This window comes from Stegostoma tigrinum, chromosome 29, assembly GCF_030684315.1.
Source record: "Stegostoma tigrinum isolate sSteTig4 chromosome 29, sSteTig4.hap1, whole genome shotgun sequence".
Classification (NCBI taxonomy): domain Eukaryota; kingdom Metazoa; phylum Chordata; class Chondrichthyes; order Orectolobiformes; family Stegostomatidae; genus Stegostoma; species Stegostoma tigrinum.
In genome coordinates this window covers 4,576,566-4,597,410 of record NC_081382.1, presented here as the reverse complement: position 1 = coordinate 4,597,410, position 20,845 = coordinate 4,576,566, and the positions used below count along the sequence as shown (strand labels likewise).

The 20,845-nt window shown below is 45.5% G+C and overlaps 1 protein-coding gene across 2 annotated transcripts in view; it reads right to left on the bottom strand.

Annotated features, from left to right (window-relative positions):
* ddr2l (discoidin domain receptor family, member 2, like) overlaps window positions 1–20,845 on the bottom strand; it is a 69,210-nt gene that overhangs the window by 46,665 nt on the left and 1,700 nt on the right. The window contains exons 1-2 of one of the 2 annotated variants that reach the window (XM_048559063.2): window positions 2,668–2,934; window positions 2,426–2,563 (exon numbers count right to left, since the gene is read on the bottom strand). In XM_048559063.2, coding sequence (XP_048415020.1) covers window positions 2,426–2,489 — 64 coding nt within the window. In that variant the 5' untranslated portion in view covers window positions 2,490–2,563; window positions 2,668–2,934. Of the gene's footprint in view, window positions 1–2,425; window positions 2,564–2,667; window positions 2,935–20,845 lie in introns of those variants that run through there. The other variant, XM_059638186.1, reaches the window with a different exon arrangement.

Here is a 20,845-nt window from a genome sequence, read left to right as displayed (position 1 = left end):
CCCATCACAACAGGATGAAAAGTTAGTCTAACAGCAACCTACGAAACCTTGTTGATTGTTATTAAAATTTATCTTGTTTTCTAAATGGCATTCAGAAAAGGAAACCTGTCATCCCACATGTGACTCCAGACCCACAACAATGTCGTTGAATCTTAGATGGCCCAGCAAGTCACTCAGTTGTGTCAGATATTTGTACAAGTCTGGACAGCCCACACAGCATCAAACGTAACACCACAGAAAAAGAACAGCAAACACAGCCAAATCGACTCTGCGATAGCTTCCTTACTAACATTTGGGAGCTTGTGTCAAAATGGAGAGAGCTGTCCCACAGACTAGTTAAAATGGTCCCACAGACTTGATAAGCATCAGACTGACATTATCTGCATGGTATGAATCATTGACAATGATGTGTCCCAGATGAGATTGTCACCGTTCCTGGGTTACGTTCAATCCCACTAGCAGGACAGACCCGATAGAGATGGTTGTATAGTGGTATACAGTCAGGAGGAAGTTATCCAGGGAGTCAATATTGACTATCGACTCCATGAAGTCTCTTGCTATCAGGTCAAACAGACAAGGAAACTTTCTGCTGGCTACCACATACTGCTGCTTCCTTGGCTGATGAATCAGTGCTTCTCCACATTGAACATCAATTGAAAGACACAGCAAGGGTGGCATGGGAACAGAATAATCCAAGTTGGGGGAGGGGTTTGGGGTTCAATGTTCATCACCAAGAGTGGCTCACCTAAAAAGGAAATGTCAACATGTTGAAGATAAAAAAACAGCTTCTTGACGACTTGTGCTGAATGTTAGAAGCAGCAAATGACAGACACAGCTCAGCTATCCAACAACTAAAGGATCAGATCTAAGCTCTGCAGTCCTGTCCTATCCAGTCATGACTGATGGTGGATAATTAACAACTCACCGGGAGAAGATAACTCCATAAATACCCCCATCCTCAATGATGAGAGAGCCAACACATCAATGACCATAAGAAGGGAGCAGGAGTAAGCCATTCAGCCATCAAGTCTGCTCTGCCACTTAATGAGATCATGGTTGATCTGATATTCCTCATATTTACTTTCCTGCCTTTCCCCCATTATCCTTGATTTCCTCACTGATTAAAGATCTGTTCATCTCAGTCTTGAATAAATATAATGCCCAGATTTCAACAATCCCTCTATGGTAAAGAATTCCACAGATTCACAAGCATCTGAGGGAAGAAATTCCTCATCTCAGTTTTAAATGGGCAACGTCTACTCTGCGATGATGTCCTCTGGTTCTAGACTCTCCCATAAGGGAAAATAACTCTCCAGATCTACCCTGTCAAGTCCCCTAAGAATCTTGCATGTTTCATCAGAGTTTCCTCTTATTCTTCAGAACTCCAACGAGTACAGATGCAACCAACTCAACCTCTCTTCATAAAACAGACCCTTCATTCCCAGGATTAATCTGCTGAACCTTTTCTGGTCTGTCGTCAACAGGAACAAAAACCATTCCCAGTATTCTAGCTGTGGTCTAACTATTGCCTTGTACAGTTTCAGCAGGACCTCCTAATTTTTATACTCCATTCCTTTTGAAGTAAAGGACAAAAAAAAGTGCAAAAGATAAGGCTGAAACATCTGACATCTCTGCAGGAGTTCCTCAGGGTAGTGTCCTCAGCTAACAATCTTCAGCTCCTTCATCAATGATCTTGCGCCATCGTAAGGTCAAAAGTGGGGATGTTCGCTGATGATTGCACAATGTTCAGCACCATTCATGACTGCTCAGGTACTGAAGCAGTCCATGTCCAAATGCAGCAAGACCTGGACACAGCCAGGCTTAGGCTGACAAGTGGCAAGTAACATTCGTGCCACACAAATGCTAGGCTATGACCATCCTCCAACAGGGGAGAATCAAACCAAATTCCCTTGACATTCAATGCCATCATCACCACTGAATTTCCCATTGTAAACATTGTTCAGAAACTAAACTGGACTAGACCTATAAACTTTATGGCCACAAGAATAGGTTAGAAAGGCTAGGAATCCTGGAATAAGTATCTCACTTTCTGACTCCCCAAAGCCTGCCCACCTTCTGGAAGACACAAGTCAGGAGTGTGATAGAAAATTCCCCATTAGTCTGGATGAGTGCAGCTCCAACAACCCTCAAGAGGTTGAACATCATCTAAGATAATAGCATCTGAATACACCTTTGGTTTCCAGAGGGAATGACTATCTTTTTGGGGGATACAATCTCCCTCCTTTAACCATTACTGCAGTCACCACATGGTTCAAATTGTGAGCAGCTGACTCAAACAGTGAGAGGACAGAACGGGCCAGGTGTTCTCTATGTCCCAGTTACTCACTGCTTGAGCAGCTCCCTATGATAAAAGACAGACACAAAGGTCTGGACTATCAAATCATCACCATTCACAATGTCTTACCAGGATTGACTTGTGCTTTAGAATTCCCAGGATATTGAAGCATTAGCAGGAAGCACCAAAGCATTATTGGGAGGGAGGCACTGTTCAAACTGAGAGAGAGTGTTGACTTCGCAGCAAAGGAGTTTCTGGTCTACATCTCTGGAAGGAAGGAAAATAAGTGCAATAATTACCACAAATATTAAACAAGGAATAAACAAGACAATAACCAGCAACAATAAGTAGGGAACACAAGCAGTAATCACAGGAATATTAAGCAGTGAACGTAAAGTTGGAGGGTGTCTCTGTGTCTGTGCCCATGCAGCTGTACAATAACAAGCTTTGTTTCCATCCTTGCTTTTTGTGTTGTCCAAGTTCCGAGTCTCTCTTGACTCAATGATGGATGTAATAATTCTGGTCAACACTGTGCAAACATGGGCTTGGCAGCTCCCAACAAATTCCTACACTTGATCCCTCACAGCTTTTTGTCCTCTCTCGCTCTCTCAGGCTTGGGCTCCTGCCAACCAAGCTGATGTAACGTAAGAAACTTAAGGGCATTAAACAATCTGCCTTGGTCATGTGCTTGGGTCAGAGGATGTGACCTGTTCTCCCTCTTTCGAGCTGAGAAATGAGAGCAGGAAAACAGTCTAAGCTGTTGCTTAGCGATGAATCCTGAACACACGGGCAGAGGCAAAGGTTAGCCTATACCAAGGAATGTGCCATTGCTTTCGTGTTTTGCAATCAGCAGGCTGCACTCAAGTCAGTTTGCATACAAATCAACATTTCATTAATTCCAGAGCCTCCTTCTAGATAAACATACAGGCTGTCATAGGCACAAGGGCTGCTGATTCAATAGTGGCCCACCAGCTTGCTGAGGAGCAATGTGTCACTCCAGTCAGTTTAAACACTTTGCTGGTTTAATGGAAAGTAAAGGAAATGCACCAATTGAAATGAATTTGCCATCCACCTCACTGCAGATCATCTCAAACCAGACCTCTGTTAACAGAGTCCATTGAGTATCAATACATGAATGGTTCATTTCCCAAATAACTTCAGTGGGGATGTTAAAAAAGAATATCACCAGAGTACATGAGTAGACCATGCCTCCTTCAGCACCCACTCCCTGGCCCTCACTGCCATGAACCCAGTTATTTCCCAAAGTCCTCCTGACCCCCTCTTCACCAATTTTGAATCAGAATTGGCCAGGAATTCTGAGAGATATTGGTGAACCATAAACTCATTGATGGTTAATCATTCCCCACGATACTTGTCTAATTTCTCCCCTAGTAATAGAACATTAAACAAATTTCAGCAGAACCAAGTCTAAACATAAACAGGTTCTGGATGCTTTGTGCATGAAGGCCAAACTAGCCAGTCATAGTTTTACATCTTCTACTTAACCACTGCTCCCTAATTGACCAGAGGGCAGTTAAGAGCAAACCACATTGCTGTGGGTCTGGAGTCACATATAGACCAGGCCAAGGACAACAGCTTGCTTCCCTAAAGGACGTTATTGAGTCACGTGTGACACAAAGGTTGGGGAATGTTCTTCCCCTAACAGTTTATGCACTAGCAGAAGTGTGTGAGGAAATCAACACATTAATACAAAGTGGCAAAATCAATATTTTCTTTCTCGTAAATCTACACTTTGAATAATATAAATGCCTTATTCTCCTACTTTTTATCTACCTGCTGTCTTAGTTATCTAGGCCACCACTTCAGTCTCTAGTTGTCATACTGATTGTCTGAGATCCATTACTGGATGAGCAGTAATCTCCACCAACCAAATATTGGCAGTGTCTTTGGTTTCCCATCTGTAACCTTCTCTATAGGCACTGCTGGAGGCTGAACCAGGTTGTCTGCACTCTATATTATTGATGACCTCCTAGGGAAGGATGAAGATCCTGGGGTTAATAACTCTCATCACTCTTTTCAGGGAGCAAAGAAACTGGTGGTAAGAGTGTCACAGTTGCACAGCACTCTAGCCTCGAACGGTCATGGGCTCAAGCTCCAGTGGGAGCTGAAACATAAACAGAAATTGTTTGAGAAACTCAGTAAGTCTGGAAGCATCTGTGGAGAGAAAGCAGAGTTAATGTCTGGTGACCCCCCCCCCCCTTTCAGAACTACAGTAGCTAGGAAAAGGTGGCATTTATGCTGATAACAGGCAGTGTGGAGGAAAGGAGTGGGCAGATAGGTGGAGACAAAGCCCAGGGATAGATAGAGAGACAGAGTAAGGTACACAATGGGATTCATGATGGTAAGCTAGGGAAGGAGAAAAGCTGATAATGGTGACCATACATTGGTGAGAGTGGGTTGGCTATGCTGAAAGTAGCCCTTGTCATGACAAAACTTGGGGTGTGCGGGTGGGTAGAAGATGAGGAAAGAAGTGTTAAGGGTCTAAAGTTACTGAACTCGATATTAAGTCCTGAAGGCTGCAGGATCCCCAAGTGGAAACAAGATGTTGCTTTTCCAGCTTGTTGTGAGCCTTGCTGGAGTACCTGAAACAGAAATGTTGGCCAGGGAACAGAGTGGTGTGTCAAGTGTCAGTTAAATGGAACTGCAGGGTCATTTTTATAGCCAGAACACAGGTTGTCTGCAAAGTGGTTGCACAGTCTGTGTTTTATCTCAGGCTAAATTAGATAAATTAGCAGGCAAATCACTATTTTACCTGGAAAATATGTCTGGGGTCCTGGATGGTGAGAAGGAAGGTGGTAAACATACTTTCTGCGATTGCAAGGGAAGGTTCCAAGTGGTTATGGGGAGGAGTGCACCGAAGTGTCCTTGGGGAATGGTCCGAGCAAAATGCTGACCAGGAAGGGAGGGTGATGTGTGGCTGGTGGTGGCATCCCACTGGAGGTGATGGAAATGATGGCATATGATTCTTCAGATGCAGAGGCTGATATGGGGTGGGATGAGAGGATCGGGGAGGAAAAAGGTTGACATTGGCTCTCTGATGAGGGGTCTAGGCCTGAAACGTCAGCTTTTGTGCTCCTAAGATGCTGCTTGGCCTGCTGTGTTCATCCAGCCCCACACTTTGTCATCTTGAATTCTCCAGCATCTGCAGTTCCCATCATCTCTGACATTTCTAAGGCTCTCTATAGAAGGTAGCATCATCAGAACACATGAGATGGAATCCTTACAGGAGGCAGGGTATGAAGATGTATAGTTCAGCTATTATAACTCTAAGTTTCAAGTCATTTCTGAGTAAAGGTAAGAGTAGTCCTCAGGTGGCATGAGGGAATCTTTTAAAGGACAGTTGATTAGAGCTAAAGACCAACATGTTGCTTCCACCCTAAACATTTTAAAAAGCCATTTCCTACAGACAAGCCCTATGTGTACACAGAATCTGTTCAGATGAGTGTGAACATGACAGACATCTGAAGGTGCTGAAGGATGCCCTCATTTAAACAGGATATGATACTCAACTCATCTACCGCCAGTTCCGATGGACTACAGTGGAAAAACTATAATGACCTCTTCAAAAATCAGACATGGCACTCTTCGTCATCCACTAGTTCCAGAGAACGAAGAAACTACGCCAGGTTCTTCACAGCCTTCAACTCATTATCGATGACGATGAGCAACTCACCAACATCTTCCCCATGCCTCCACTTCTTGCCTTCAAACAACTGCCAAACTTTAAACATCCCATTATTCGCAGCAAACTGCCCAGCCTTCAGGACAACATTGACCATAACACCATACAACCTTGTCACGGCAACTTCTGCAAGACATGTCAGATCATCAACATGACTACTCCCATCACAAATGGGAACACCACCCACCACGTGCACGGCAGATACTCGTGTGACTTGGCCAACATTGTCTCTCTCATACACTGCAGGCAAGGATGTTCCGAGGCATGGTATATTGGTGAAACCGTGTAGTCGCAGTGCATTGACACAGTGGATGTTTGCCAGACAGGACTGTTCCCTCCCCGTGCGGGAACACTCCAGCGGCCAAGGACATTTGGCCTTGGATCTTCAGGTAAACATCCTCAAAAGCGGACTTCAGGATACAGAACAACTCAGAGTTGTCGAGCAGAGACTGATAACCAAGTCTGGTGCCCGTGAGGATGGCCTCAACCAGGATCTTGGGTTCACATTGCACTACAGGTGACCCCATCACATTATACGCTCTCATGCACACGTCTCTCTTCCCTCCAGCATGCGCACGTGCACTCGCACTCACTCTCCCGCATGCGTGCACACAAACCTATGGGGTCAATTTGCATTTGCAGATACATTCTATTTTGTTCAAAAAGCACACCATTTGTTGTCAGTCAGTGAGGAAGTTTTTTCAATTCCTACTTTGGAAATAAAACCATCTGACTCTGAGTTGATACACAGCCAAATTCTAAACAAGACCTCATACCTAAAATGCATTGTCTGACTTGAAATGTCACCTTTGGTATACTGAACGAACTAACAAAACCTTTAGCTACCTCAGGGCAATGTCTTGAAAGAAATTTGGGCATTTGAATATTAATCCTTTGTAACTGATTAAAGATTTAACAGCCATCTTAGATTTGTTCAACACCACATCGGTTTTATGACCCTTTGATCTTCGACTTATAAATTCTGTTTCTGATGCCAACTCTCTCACTGACACCTGAAGAAGGAGTGAGACTCAAAGCTTGTGTCTTCAAATAAGCCTGTTGGACTATAACCCGGCATCGTGTGACTTCTGACCATGAAAATGAAGGATAAGGGCGGCGAGATTGGTGAACCTTGGAAGACAAGAGAAATTGTAAGGCTACTCGAAAGGAAAAAGGAGGCATATGTAAGATTTAGCATCCTGAAGCAGATGAAGCCCTGAAGAATGTAAAGTTGGCAAGAAATAAGTTAAACAAGGAGTTAGGAAGACTAAAAGGAGCCATGAGATGTCCTTAGCAAACAGGATTGAGGAAAATCAAGGCATTTTATACTTATACAAGGAGCAAGGGTATAAGCAGATGAAAGGTAGATCCACTCATGGACAGAGCAGGGAATTTATGTATGGAATTGGAGGAAGTGAGTGTGGTCCTTAACGAATACTATGCATCGGTATACTCAAAGGAGAAAGACATGGTGGCTGCTGACTCCAGAAGGATCTGTTGACATTCTAGGCTATGTCAATGCCAAAAAAAAGAGGCACCTTAACAGATACACGAATAGATAAGGAATAGATGGATACAGACCATGTAGGGCAAAAGGTTTTTAGTTTAGACCCTTCTGTGGGTTCAAGGGTCTGTTCCTTTGCTGTACTGTTTGTGGCTCTTTATAGGTCACTGTGGGTATCAGTGGTGTTGGTAATGGATATCTAGGAACGGAAGGGAGGAGTCAGGGATGTACCAGGTGAAGATGACAGTAGGGTGGAAGAAAAATTGATCATTTTGACCAATTCTAAATGAGAGAGGGAGTAGCACCGATGATGATGTCATTGATATACCAGAGAAAGCGTTCTGGGTAGGGACCCAATAGGATTGGAACAAGGAATGTTCCATGTGCGTCACAAGAATCAGGCATAACTAGGGCCCCTGCGGGTTCCCACAGGCACACTGTCGGTGTGAAGAAAGTGAAAGGAGTTAAAGGAGAAGCTGTTCAAAGTGAGGACGAGCTTAGCCAGGCGGAGGAGGGTGGTGGTGGATGGGGACAGTTCAGGCCTTCTGTCCAGGAAGAAGGAGAGAGCCCTGAAACCATCCTGATGATGGATGAATGTGTAAAAGGGAATGCATGCCCGTGAGGGAGCTATTTGGTGAAGGTGGACATATTAAACACGTACAGCAGCTGCTCTCTCAGGTGGACATACACGATATGAATACACTACTAGAAAGAGGAGAGGTGCTGTCCCTGTTGCCCTGAATAATACTGATCACAAACAGATTATCTGGTTATAATTGCACTGCTATCTGTGCACAGGTTAAGTGCCAGATTTCCTACATTGCAACGGTGACTACACTTTAAATGCAAAGGATTTTTTTTACCCTATTGTGGGAATTTCCAGAAACTCTACATAGGAAATATAGGCTGAAGTTTAAAATAAATTCCACAGGAAGTAAAGGGTTAACTGCTTTCCATGCCCAGAGTGAACATGTGGAATGAATTATTCAGCACAGCTCGGAAACAGAGGGTGTGAAAAGATTTCAGGGAAGATCGGAAAGATCATTGAGAGACAAGGGTGCGCACTCAAACTAAATCAATCTGGCAGGCTTTATCCCAAGTCAATCCAATCCAGCCTGACACTCACGCTGTGTTCCCCCACCCCCACAACTGAAAATGTGCTCTTCGGTCAGGTCAAAACTGATTTATCCCCCTCCCCCCGGTAATGCTTGCATTCTACAATTCACCATCCGCTTCACACAAGTTAACTCTTGCACCCCAAGTCAATGCATCACTTCCAGGTCCTGTACCCACGCCTCTCTCCTTTCACTATCCCACTGATCCGACCCTCTATTGCTTTATTTCCTCCACCGAACCAGCCTCTCACTCAGTAGTGTGTCAGATAAATTGAGCTATTAAAGTGCAATTTCAAGACCAAGTACTGTTTCAAATATTTAATGGCTATGCTACTTTTTAAACACAGGACACAATTCCTTCTTTCTAACAAGTATTACATTTCCACATGACATAGCATCCGTGAAACATGTCGTATGCAAGGTGGGGTGGGGCAGGGTAGCATTGAGGAGAGAGAACTCCTCACCCTGTCCAGGAGGAGTGATGGGAGGTAGATTATCTCTGGTCCACCCGCTCTGAACTGCAATAACATCCCCTGAATTAAATGATACATGAGATGATATAGTAAGGAAGATTTTACACATACAGAACAGTGCGGTGGGGTCACATGTGGTGGGATATAAACCCAAAATCATGGTTGAGGCTGTCTTCATGGGTACAGAACTTGGCTATCAGTTTTTGTTCAGCAATTCTGCAATGTTCTGTATCCCAAAGGCTGCCTTGGAGAACGTTTACCCGAAGATCAGAGGCTGAATGACCTCGACCGCTGCAGTGTTCCCCGACTGGGAGGGAACATTCCCGTTTGGTGATTGTCGTGCAGTGTCCCTTCATCCTGGTCTCGCCAATATGCCATGCCTCAGAGTATCCTCGCCTGCAGTGTATGAGATAGTTGATGTCAGCTGAGGCACATGAGTATCTGCCGTGCACGTGGTGGGTGGTGTCCATGTTGATGATCTAACATGTCTTACAGAGGTTGCCATGACAGGGCTGTATGGTGCTGTGATCAATGTTATCCCGAAGGCTGGGCAATTTGCTGCGAACAATGGTCTGTGACCCTGTTTTGACATCATCACTTCAAAAAATTGTTATGATCTCTCTACCTTAATTAGTTTGTACAGTTCTGGATTACTCTTACTTTGGTTAGACGCTTAGCATGCAACTCTTATACCTGTCGTATTATTCCAGTCATTTGGTTTGTCTCCAGCACCATCTCATTTTGAACTTTTTGGAGTTATCTCTCTGCCTCATTTAATTGGTTTATAGGTCATCCCTTCACTTGGTATTCAGCTGCTGACACTTTACTCACAATGAGTACACACACCTTTGCTCATCTACATAGTTATTATTCAACACTGCACTCAGACCAGTTGAATGATCTTTTGATCTCTCTGCCCTGGATCTCTCTGTCTATAAATTCCGTGTCCGTGGGTCCGTGTCTTCACCTGAAGGGGCAATGCTCTGAAAGTTTGTGATTTCAAATAAATCTGTTGGACTATAGCCTGGTGTTGTCTGATTTCTGATAAATGGTACAAACATACAAGTCCATCCCAGAGAGGTGAATGCCAGTATTTGACTCCTTGGGCCTGATCAGGACTCCATAGAACCAACTTGACCTTCTGCGAGAACTCCAGGAGTTGTCACAGCTCAGGCACTCAACTCACTCCTAGCAAATGGGGCAGGAGTCAGCAACGTGGTCAATCAAGGCTGCTCCGCCATTCAACAGGGCTGAACTTTGATTTCAACACAAATTTCATGTCCGATTCTCACATCTCTTGATTGCTTTCAGAATCCAAAGAATCTTTTCTTCGTATTTACTCAATGACTCCGTATTCTCTGGGGTAAAGAATTCCAAACACACTCAACCTTCAGGTCAAAAGATTTCTCATCATCTCAGAGCTAACTGGCTCCCCCAATATTCCTAGACAGTTAGTTCTCTAGTCAAGGAAACAACTCCTCAGCATCAATCGGGCAAAGTCCTGACAGAATCTTACATCTTTCAATGTGATCATTTCTCATTCTTCTAAGCTCCATAAGCTCATTCTAGTCAATTGCTTCACACAGGACAAAGTTATCATTACAGGAATCGGTTGAGTGAGCTTTCATTGCGTTCAGTCTAGGGCAAGTACTTACTTGTGAATGGAGACCAAAACAGTGCACAGGTATTCCAGATGCAGCCTTACCAAACACCCAGACAGTTACAGGACGATCTACCCTAACACCATGTCAATAAAGGCCAACATGCCAAGTGTCTTTCGAAATGCTGGTTGTGCCTGAATATTAAATTTATGTTTTGTGAACAAGTACATTCAAATTATACTGTCCAACAACATTTCATAATTTCCTAAGATTTCAAAAATATTCTGCTTTAATAACTTTACTCAACCTCATAATTCTCCGCATTTACATTCTCTTGCAGACTCAGAGCTTACTTTCCAACCTAATTGCGTCATTTGCAGATTCTGATAAATGGATGCATTACACTCAGTCTTTACATCTAATTTTTGGTTTAGGTTGCAAATAGTTGAAACCCTAACACTGATTCTTACAGCAGTCCTATAGTAAAGCCTGTCAAAAATGACCCATTTACAGTATTCCTACTGGTTTGTCATTTAACTGAATCTTGGCATATTCTACTGTACTAGTCACTGCCATAAGCACTTGTTTTGTGCAGCCACAGCATTAGGAATGAGACTAATGTGTGTCCAAAGTGACTAAAATGAGTACTAATTAGAACAAGACCTCACAGAGAGTGGTAAAACTCCTGAGACCACAATGTTGAAAGGAAGTGGCTACCTCCATGCAGTTGAGCTCTGAATATTGAATGATACAACACAAACAGAAGCCAGTTATGTAACAAGCTGGGCTGCAGTCACTCGGGTCTGAAAGTGTTAACAGCTCTGGTTGCAGTGAGTGGGTTGACAGAGGGAGGGAAAAGCGCAAGCTAATTGACTGCAGCTGAAGCCCTGAACAGAATCAGACTGAGCTGCCTGGGGAACTCGAGCAGGATTCACTCAGAGAAGCCAACAAAACAGGGCCCAGAAGGTGGAACAGATGGTTAAGGTCATGGAATTGGTTCCCTCTGCTGCAAGTTCATCACAAATTCCACTGTCAGTCTCCCTTCCCCCAACTCCCCCCACCCTCCCGACAGTCTCCAAGCAGAATCTGTGCAAACTTACAGAGTGGGAACTCGATCAGCCAAACTCTTACTTTGTTCAACAGGAAGGCAGTGGGGCTAGAAAGCCTTCAACTCAGTGCCAGTGTGACGCCTTCAGAATGACAGAGAACCAACAGCCAAGGTTCCTAGCAACATTACACATAGGACGAGGCCATTTAGCCCCTTGGCCCTATTCCACTATTCAGATCAGAGCTGAACCACAACTGAATTTCCCACCTTTATTTCAAAAGTCTCAAAATCCTCAGCCATAAAAATCTCAGCTTTAAAAATGACAATAAGCCCTTAACATACACAGCTGTTTGAAGAGGAGTTCCAAATTTACATGTGCACTTCCAGATTCCCACCTTAATGGTCTGGCTATACTTTTGCAATGATTCCGTTTACACAAAAATATAAGAAACAGAAACAGGTCTCAAGCTGTTCAGCCCGCTCAAGCCTGTCTAGCCATTCCGCAAGATCATGACTGACCTAATCCAGGCCTTAACTGTTCTCTTATGCCAGCTCCCCATTGCTCTCAACACCTCACTATTTCAATAATTGTTCTGCCTGCTCTTGAAACAGCTTTGATTCTTTAAGGAACATCACTCCTCCCTTTCCCCATCCCATCGCCTTGGGATATGTGACTCACCCCACCACATCACTACCCATCTTAACAAGAATCAGGTCAAAATGGCTGCCAAGACAACCATTACCATATGTGTAAAACAAGACTAGTTGTGCCAGGCACTGCCTCTCTTTGGAGGCAGAAAACAAACAAGCTCAAGGGCAGAGGGGCTTTCTCTGAAGCAGGAACATTCAAAAGGTCCTTACCTTTAATATGCCTTGAAACCAGAGGTTCACTTTTCCTTACCAGAGTTACATGGGCCAGGGGAAGTGGAAGATTGTGCATGTGGTGCATTAGTGTAGTTGCTGCAACATGGCAGGGGTGTGTGTGTGTGTGTGTGTGTGTGTGTGTGTGTGTGTGTGTGTGTGTGTGTGTGTGTGTGTGTGTGTGTGTGTGTGCGCGCGCGCACGCGCGTGTATGTATCAGGTTAAACAACTATAGGTCAAAGTGCAAGGAAAGAAAAATGGCGAGCTAAGTGGAAGGGCAAACACATCAAGTAGTGAGTGGCTAGACATGGGACAAGCTGGCCATGCTATCTGTAATGAAAAGGAGCAAGCAAGGAAGAGTCAGCAATTAAATTACACAGTACATACAGTACAGTAACCATTCAGCCCTATTGGTCTACGCTGCTCCTCCCACTTCAACTCACTGGAGCAGCATACTCATCAATTCTTTTTACCCTCATGCATCCTCTCAGTTTTCCATTAAATGCATCATGGTACTCATCTCATTTACTCCAGACTTTCACATACATTTGACTATTCTCTGGGTAAGGAGGTTTGTCTGAATATCATTCAGAGATTTATTAGTGACTATTTTTTGTTTACAACTCCTAGTTCTGGGCTCCCCTATAAATGGAGATATTCACTAATCAAATTCTTCCATAAGCTAAATTACTTCTTACAGTTCTCCTTTCTGGAAAAAGGTGCTGCACTCTTTAGAAATGGTCATACTCAGAGCCAGTTTACAAAGTCCACAATCTCCGACAACTCTGCTCTCTGAACGAGCGTTCTCCTTTGCACCAGACTCCATAAGTAACGCCTGCCTGGCAGCCCTCTGCCTCCAGGTGAGAACAGCTAAATTATTGAAATGCAATGCTGCTGATTAGGATCATTCATTGATCGGCCATTTAATTCACATTCTGTTGTCTCTTCAGAGTTCAACTGTCTCCCCTGGGCCATTGAGCTCCTATCCAAGACCTAGCCCTCCTCTTTGGGAAACTTAAAACTCACCTTGTGTTTCCACATTGGTCAAGTGAAGCCCTCATTCTCCCTGCCTCAGACGCACAACTGAGAATGGCTTGCAGTTGGTCAGCATTCACTGCAAACCGCAGCACACAGACATTTTGCTGAGGTTTATTTTTATTCACTCATGCTTTGTGGGCATCACTGGCTGCTCAGCATTTGTCAGTCCCCCCAGGTGCCCCTGAGTTGGGGGTTAGCTGCCTTCTTGAGCTGCTGCAGTCCATGTGCTGTAGGTTAACCTGCAATGCCCTGAGGGAGGGAATTTCAGGATTTTGACCCAGAGACAGCAAGAACTCAGGATGGTGAGTGGCCTAGAGGGGAACTTGGAATGCTGGTGGTGTTCTCATGTGCCTGCCATCCCTGTCCTTCGAGATAGAAATTGTTGTGGGTTTGGAAGATGCTGTCAAAGAATTTTTGATGAATTTCTGCAGCGCATCTTGTAGACAGTACACACTATGGCTACTGAGCGTTGGAGGGGGGAGTGGATGCATGCGGGTGTAGTGTCAATCAAGGGGGCTGCTTTGCCCTGGATGGTGTCAAACTTTTTGAGTGCTATTGGGGCTGCACTCATCCATGCAAGTGGGGAGTATTCCATCACACTCCTGGCTTGTGCCTTGTAGATGGTGGACAGGCTTTGGGGACTCAGGACGTGAGTTACTCGCCACAGTATTCCTAGCCTCTGACCCGCTCTTGTAGCCACTGTGTTTGTGTGATGAGTCAAGTTGAGATTCTGATCAATGGTAACACGGAGGATGTTGATACTGAGTCATCAGAGACTGTCATTGCCTGGCAATTGTGCAGTGTGAATGTTATTTCCCACTTGTCAACATAAGCACAAATACTGCCCAAGTCTTGCTGCATTTGGATGTGGGCTGCTTCAGTATCTGAAGAATCGCGAATGGTGCTGAACGTTGCAGGATGTTCACTGATTGCACAATCAGTGAACATCCTCATTTTTGACCTTGCGTTGGAGAGAAGGTCATTGATGAAGTAGCTAAGATGGTTGGGCCCAGATATTACTCTGAGGAACTCCTGCAGAGATATCCTGGAGCTGAGGTGACTGACCATAAAAAGCACAACCATCTTCCTACGTGTCAGGTGTCATCCAACTGGCAGAAAGTTTGTCCCAATATCCATTGATTCCAATTTTTCCAGGGATTCTTGACGCGACACTCGGTCAAATGCAGCCTCGATGTCAAAGGCTGTCACTCTCACCACAAATCAGTTCTTCTGTCCATGTTTGAACCAAAGCTGTAATGAGGTCAGGGCCTAAATGGCCCTGGCAGAACCCAAACAGGGCATCAGCTCTCTGAAGAAGGGTCTAGGCCTGAAACGTCAGCTTTTGTGCTCCTGAGATGCTGCTTGGCCTGCTGTGTTCATCCAGCTTCACATTTTATTATCTTGGATTCTCCAGCATCTGCAGTTTCCATTATCTCTGATACATCAGTAAGCAGGCTATTGCTGAACAGATACTGCTTGACAGGGATACAGTGTTTCCATTAACTCATGCCTCAATATTGACCGTCTCAAATTATAAACTGAGTGAGAAGGAAGGTTTGGCAGCTGAGAATGTGGAGAATCAATTCTAACATTGAGGTCAAAATCATCCCTGGGGAGTTTGGGCTGGAATTCAGTGGCAATGCTAGATTCAGCCTCATTATACTGGTGTGGCTGGAGTTCAGTCTCAGCATTCTGGACTACAACTGGACTTCAACTTTACTGTCTGGTGATGACTGGGTTTGGTGTCACTGTCCTAGCTATTTAGCTACAAGTTGCCTTCTTCAGCCAGTCTGGGCAAGGTTGAATGGTTTGGCTTCAATGGGCTGATTATGAATATGTTGGGCTTTACCTATCTAGAGGTTTTTGAGCTGAGTCAGGGTTCTCTATCCAGGTTGTAGCAAGGTCAGTCTCATTGCAACTGCATGGCTTTTTAGTTACCTTGCACTCTTGAACTACATGTAAAACCCTGGCCATTTTCTATCAGTGGCGGCCACATCTATCCTCATCTTTGTGACTCCCTCTCCCCTAGGAAAGTAGAAATGGGAAAGCAGAGATTGAGGAATGAGCTGCTCTAGATGAAGGATGCGAAGGGGAATGTAACAATATTCAGTTAACAGGAGGCACTCTCCCTATCTCTCCTCAATGTTGCACTAACAGCTCCAGCCTTTGAAACCAATACCATAACTACTTGAAACACATATACACTTAACACGTGCTGTGAGCCTGACTCAGTAAACAAGCCCTTTCTGACAGGTAAACAAGGCAATGAGCTAAGTACCTATCCCTGGCCTCCAAAGCCAGAGCAACCATTAAAACAAGCAGCATCACTTTGGATAACTAGGCGACACAAACAAATACAGTGTCACTCACACATCCCATCCCTGATCCCCAAACAGCAAGAATGCGATTCAAACATTCATACCTCCACAACTCTCTCAACAGACATCAGTGCAACTCAGACACAATGTTAGTAATACTCATCCAAAACAGTATTCAGTACAGTTATGGGGTGCCTCACCAGCAATGGTCAGTGCCCACTCTGGACCCTGGACAGAATGCCAGTAATGGTCAGTATCCACATTATTTGAAAACACAAAATGAATCTTGCTCAGCTTCAGCATCATTTAGAAGCTTTTAAGAATTGAATCAATGTGGTGCCAAAAAGGATACTGGCAGCAAATTGTTATAGAGCAGAGAGAATTGGACCACCAGTTATGAAGAATGGCAGTGAACCTGCAGCTCAACCTTGAACTCTATTGCATCCATGCGCTTTGCCACCTTTAGCCTTGACCGTTCTAATACATTCCTGGCTGGTCTCCTATATACTAATCTCTGTAAACACTAGGTCAGTCAGTAACCCCTCCGAAATCTTGCTTACCATTTCCACGCTCCTGTGCTGACTCTCCACCACCATCTCCTTTTCAGTTCCAGTGTCTTGTCACTTCATCTGCTCTATTGTGGATAAAAGGGGTCAGACTGCTTTCGGAAAAGAAGCAAAGTGCAGGGTGGTGGGAGAAAGCAGGTAACAGGCAGCAAGTGGGTTGCTCATTCAGAGGGCTGGTGCAGACACTATGGGCTGAAATAATCCTGTGATTTCACCTTTCCCACCTTAACTCCCTGGAAAACTGTTGTACAAGGGTGTAAAAGATTAATGCTGAGGAATGAATTAAGCATTGCTGAGTATGATAACGTCACATCGACTGGATCAAGAGAACAGCAATGAATCTCAAAGGGATAAGACAGAACACCAGTCTCAGTGATAATGTCTATCACACTAATGTAACTTGTACCTAGTTGCTATGAGACACTAAACTGCAAAAAAACCCAAAGATTTTTGATTATACTATAGAGAAGATGACCAGAGTTTTACATCATTGGGTATCAAACCAAACTGCATCTCGTTCAATGACTGCATCCTCTCATTAGACTATCAGGTTGCTTTCCTTGACTCCACCAGACATTGCAGACCCTGTAGATCTCAAACCCGAGAGAGGACGGAGGTACTAAATCTACCAGAGGGATCTTACCCTCATGTGGTGAGGATCCATCTCACAACACAGTGGTAAGTGGCACAGGCTCCATTTTGCTGCAGCAGCAAAATACCAGCAGTCATGCAAATGTGGACTGGTCAGGCACAACTTTATTGAGGCAGACAGGCAGTCAGCAGAAGGTGAACTTTAAAGAGAATTTTGAGGAAAGATGCGAGAAGGCTGACAGTTGGTTGTAAAAAGCATTTCAGTACTGGTAAGAGACTTGAAGCAGTGCGGATCTCCATGGTGTTGGAACATTGAGAGTGTGACAGATTGGAATGAGATCTGATGCTCTGCAGGTTGAATTTCATCCAGAGGGTGAACGGACATCAGAGGCTCTGTAAATAAATTTCAAATCCCCAGCGAGTGAGGGGAAACTTTAAAAAAAATGCTGCAGCTTACTGGTTGGGAAGAAGCAATTTTAAATGAGGTTGCACACCAAAGATCATCTCAAAGTCAGAATTAAAACGATAAAAGGGGAAAATGAGGAAGATAGGATACTACTGAGGTCAAAGAGATGGTGACAAATCCATTCCCATAACCATGGTATGGGTGCAAAAAACTTACTGCTTACTGCAGACTGAATCATCCAAGAAGCAATGGTGATTCTTATTCAGTCAGGAGGAATTGTCAAGAACAGGCATGGCTCACAGGGCACGATGAGACCTCCAATTAGCCCTGTGAACTGGGTCACTGGAGAGGTTGGTGACAGCACCCATTCGGAGAACAGAGAGATGCTCCAAAGACTGTCTGGCTCTACGAAGAAATCATACAGACTGAGGGGGTGTCTTAGAGAGGTATAGAAAATAATGAGGTGCGTGGATAAGGAGAATAGCCAAGGTCTTTTTCCCAGGGTAGGGTGAGTGCAAAACTAGAGGACATGGGTTTAAGGTGAGGAGGGAAAGAGTACCCTGTTCACCCTTATGGCCCTGTCACAGCATCCCGGCCCTGCCACAGCGCCCCATGCCCCGCCACAGCACCCTGTAAAAACAGCATCATTACTGCACCCTATACCCTACACATGCTGTTAACCATGCTAAACTATCGAAGGTCGCCTCAAAGTACTCTGTATCCCACAGGTCCTCACTACTGTGCCCTGTAATACATATAGCCCTATTACTGCACTGTGTCCTTCACACAATCCTACTCCAGGGCCCAAAACCTTACTGTACCTTACGCCCCTCAAGCATCGGAGAAGTGCCTTGTGCCCTCTCAGCAAAATACAGCTTCACGTGCTAATCTCAACAATATCACAAGCAAATGTGTGAATGTGGTAGTGTAGTGGTAATGTCTCCAGACTAGTTAGTTATCCAGGAGTCCAAGATAATATTCTGGGGACATAAGTAAAACATTGTGGACGCTGGAAATCTAAAGCAAATACAGAGATTGCTGGAGAAACCCAGCTGGCCTGGCAGCACCTGTGGAAAGAGTTAATATTTTGAGTCTGATATGCATCTCCTTCAGAATACATTGTTCTGAGGACATGGGTTCAAATATTACTTGGGCTGATGGTGAGACACACCTTCCAGAGGTGAGGAATCAGACTTTCAGGACTGATCCCTACTTGAGCAGTGGATAAAGAGAGGGCAAGTCTTCAGGCCTTTACTCCTTTTCTCCCCAGCCCCTCCGGTTTGCTCGGGACACCTAGGGAGAATCGTTGAAAACAAATTTTTTCCCTGCTCCCTCATCAAACTTCAAATTTGAAAAACTGACTGTAGTGATTGTATCAGAGATAATGGGAACTGCAGATGCTGGAGAATTCCAAGATAATAAAATGTGAGGCTGGATGAACACAGCAGGCCAAGCAGCATCTCAGGAGCACAAAAGCTGACGTTTCGGGCCTAGACCCTTCATCAGAGAGGGGGATGGGGAGAGGGAACTGGAATAAATAGGGAGAGAGGGGGAGGCGGACTGAAGATGGAGAGTAAAGAAGATAGGTGGAGAGAGTAGAGGTGGGGAAGTAGGGAGGGGATAGGTCAGTCCAGGGAAGACGGACAGGTCAAGGAGGTGGGATGAGGTTAGTAGGTAGATGGGGGTGCGGCTTGGGGTGGGAGGAAGGGATGGGTGAGAGGAAGAACCGGTTAGGGAGGCAGAGACAGGTTGGACTGGTTCTGGGATGCGGGGGGGGGGGGGGGGGGAAGAGCTGGGCTGGTTGTGTGGTGCAGTGGGGGGAGAGGACGAACTGGGCTGGTTTAGGGATGCAGTAGGGGAAGGGGAGATTTTGAAACTGGTGAAGTCCACATTGATACCATTGGGCTGCAGGGTTCCCAGGCGGAACATGAGTTGCTGTTCCTACAATCTTCGGGTGGCATCATTGTGGCACTGCAGGAGGCCCATGATGGACATGTCATCTAGAGAATGGGAGGGGGAGTGGAAATGGTTTGCGACTGGGAGGTGCAGTTGTTTGTTGCGAACTGAGCAGAGGTGTTCTGCAAAGCGGTCCCCAAGCCTCCGCTTGGTTTCCCCAATGTAGAGGTAGCCACACCGGGTACAGTGGATGCAGTATACCACATTGGCAGATGTGCAGGTGAACCTCTGCTTAATGTGGAATGTCATCTTGGGGCCTGGGATAGGGGTGAGGGAGGAGGTGTGGGGGCAAGTGTAGCATTTCCTGCGGTTGCAGGGGAAGGTGTCGGGTGTGGTGGGGTTGGAGGGCAGTGTGGAGCGAACAAGGGAATCACGGAGAGAGTGGTCTCTCCGGAAAGCAGACAGGGGTGGGGATGGAAAAATGTCTTGGGTGGTGGGGTCGAATTGTAAATGGCGGAAGTGTCGGAGGATGACGCGTTGTATCCGGAGGTTGGTAGGGTGGTGTGTGAGAACGAGGGGGATCCTCTTGGGGCGGTTGTGGCAGGGGCGGGGTGTGAGGGATGTGTTGCGGGAAATGCGGGAGATGCGGTCAAGAGCATTCTCGATTACTGTGGGGGGAAAGTTGCGGTCCTTAAAGAACTTGGACATCTGGGATGTGCGGGAGTGGAATGTCTTATCATGGGAGCCGACGCTGCGGAGGCGGAGGAATTGGGAATAGGGGATGGAATTTTTGCAGAAGGGTGGGTGGGAGGAGGTGTATTCTAGGTAGCTGTGGGAGTCGGTGGGCTTGAAATGGACATCAGTTACAAGCTGGTTGCCTGAGATAGAGACTGAGAGGTCCAGGAAGGTGAGGGATGTGCTGGAGATGGCCCAGGTGAACTGAAGGTTGGGGTGGAAGGTGTTGGTGAAGTGGATGAACTGTTCGTCCTCATGGTCAATGGCGGCGGGTGCATGGTGGGGTAGGGGCAGGGACAGACTCGGGATTTGGCAGGCGCAGGAATCCTCTTGTGGGTGGCACCAGTCCCCCTCCACCGACACCCTCATCCGCCTAGCTGAACTCGTCCTCACCCTCAACAACTTCTCTTTTGACTCCTCCCACTTCCTACAGACTAAGGGGGTGGCCATGGGCACCCGCATGGGCCCCAGCTATGCCTGCGTCTTTGTAGGTTACGTGGAACAGTCCCTCTTCCGCACCTACAGAGGCCCCAAACCCCACCTCTTCCTCCGGTACGTTCATGACTGTATTGGCACCGCCTCTTGCTCCCCAGAGGAGCTCGAACACTGCCATCAGGTATCTTTAAAATAAAAACACTAGCTGGTCAGCAATAAGATTTATTGCAGACCTGAGGGTCAGTCAGATCACAGACTT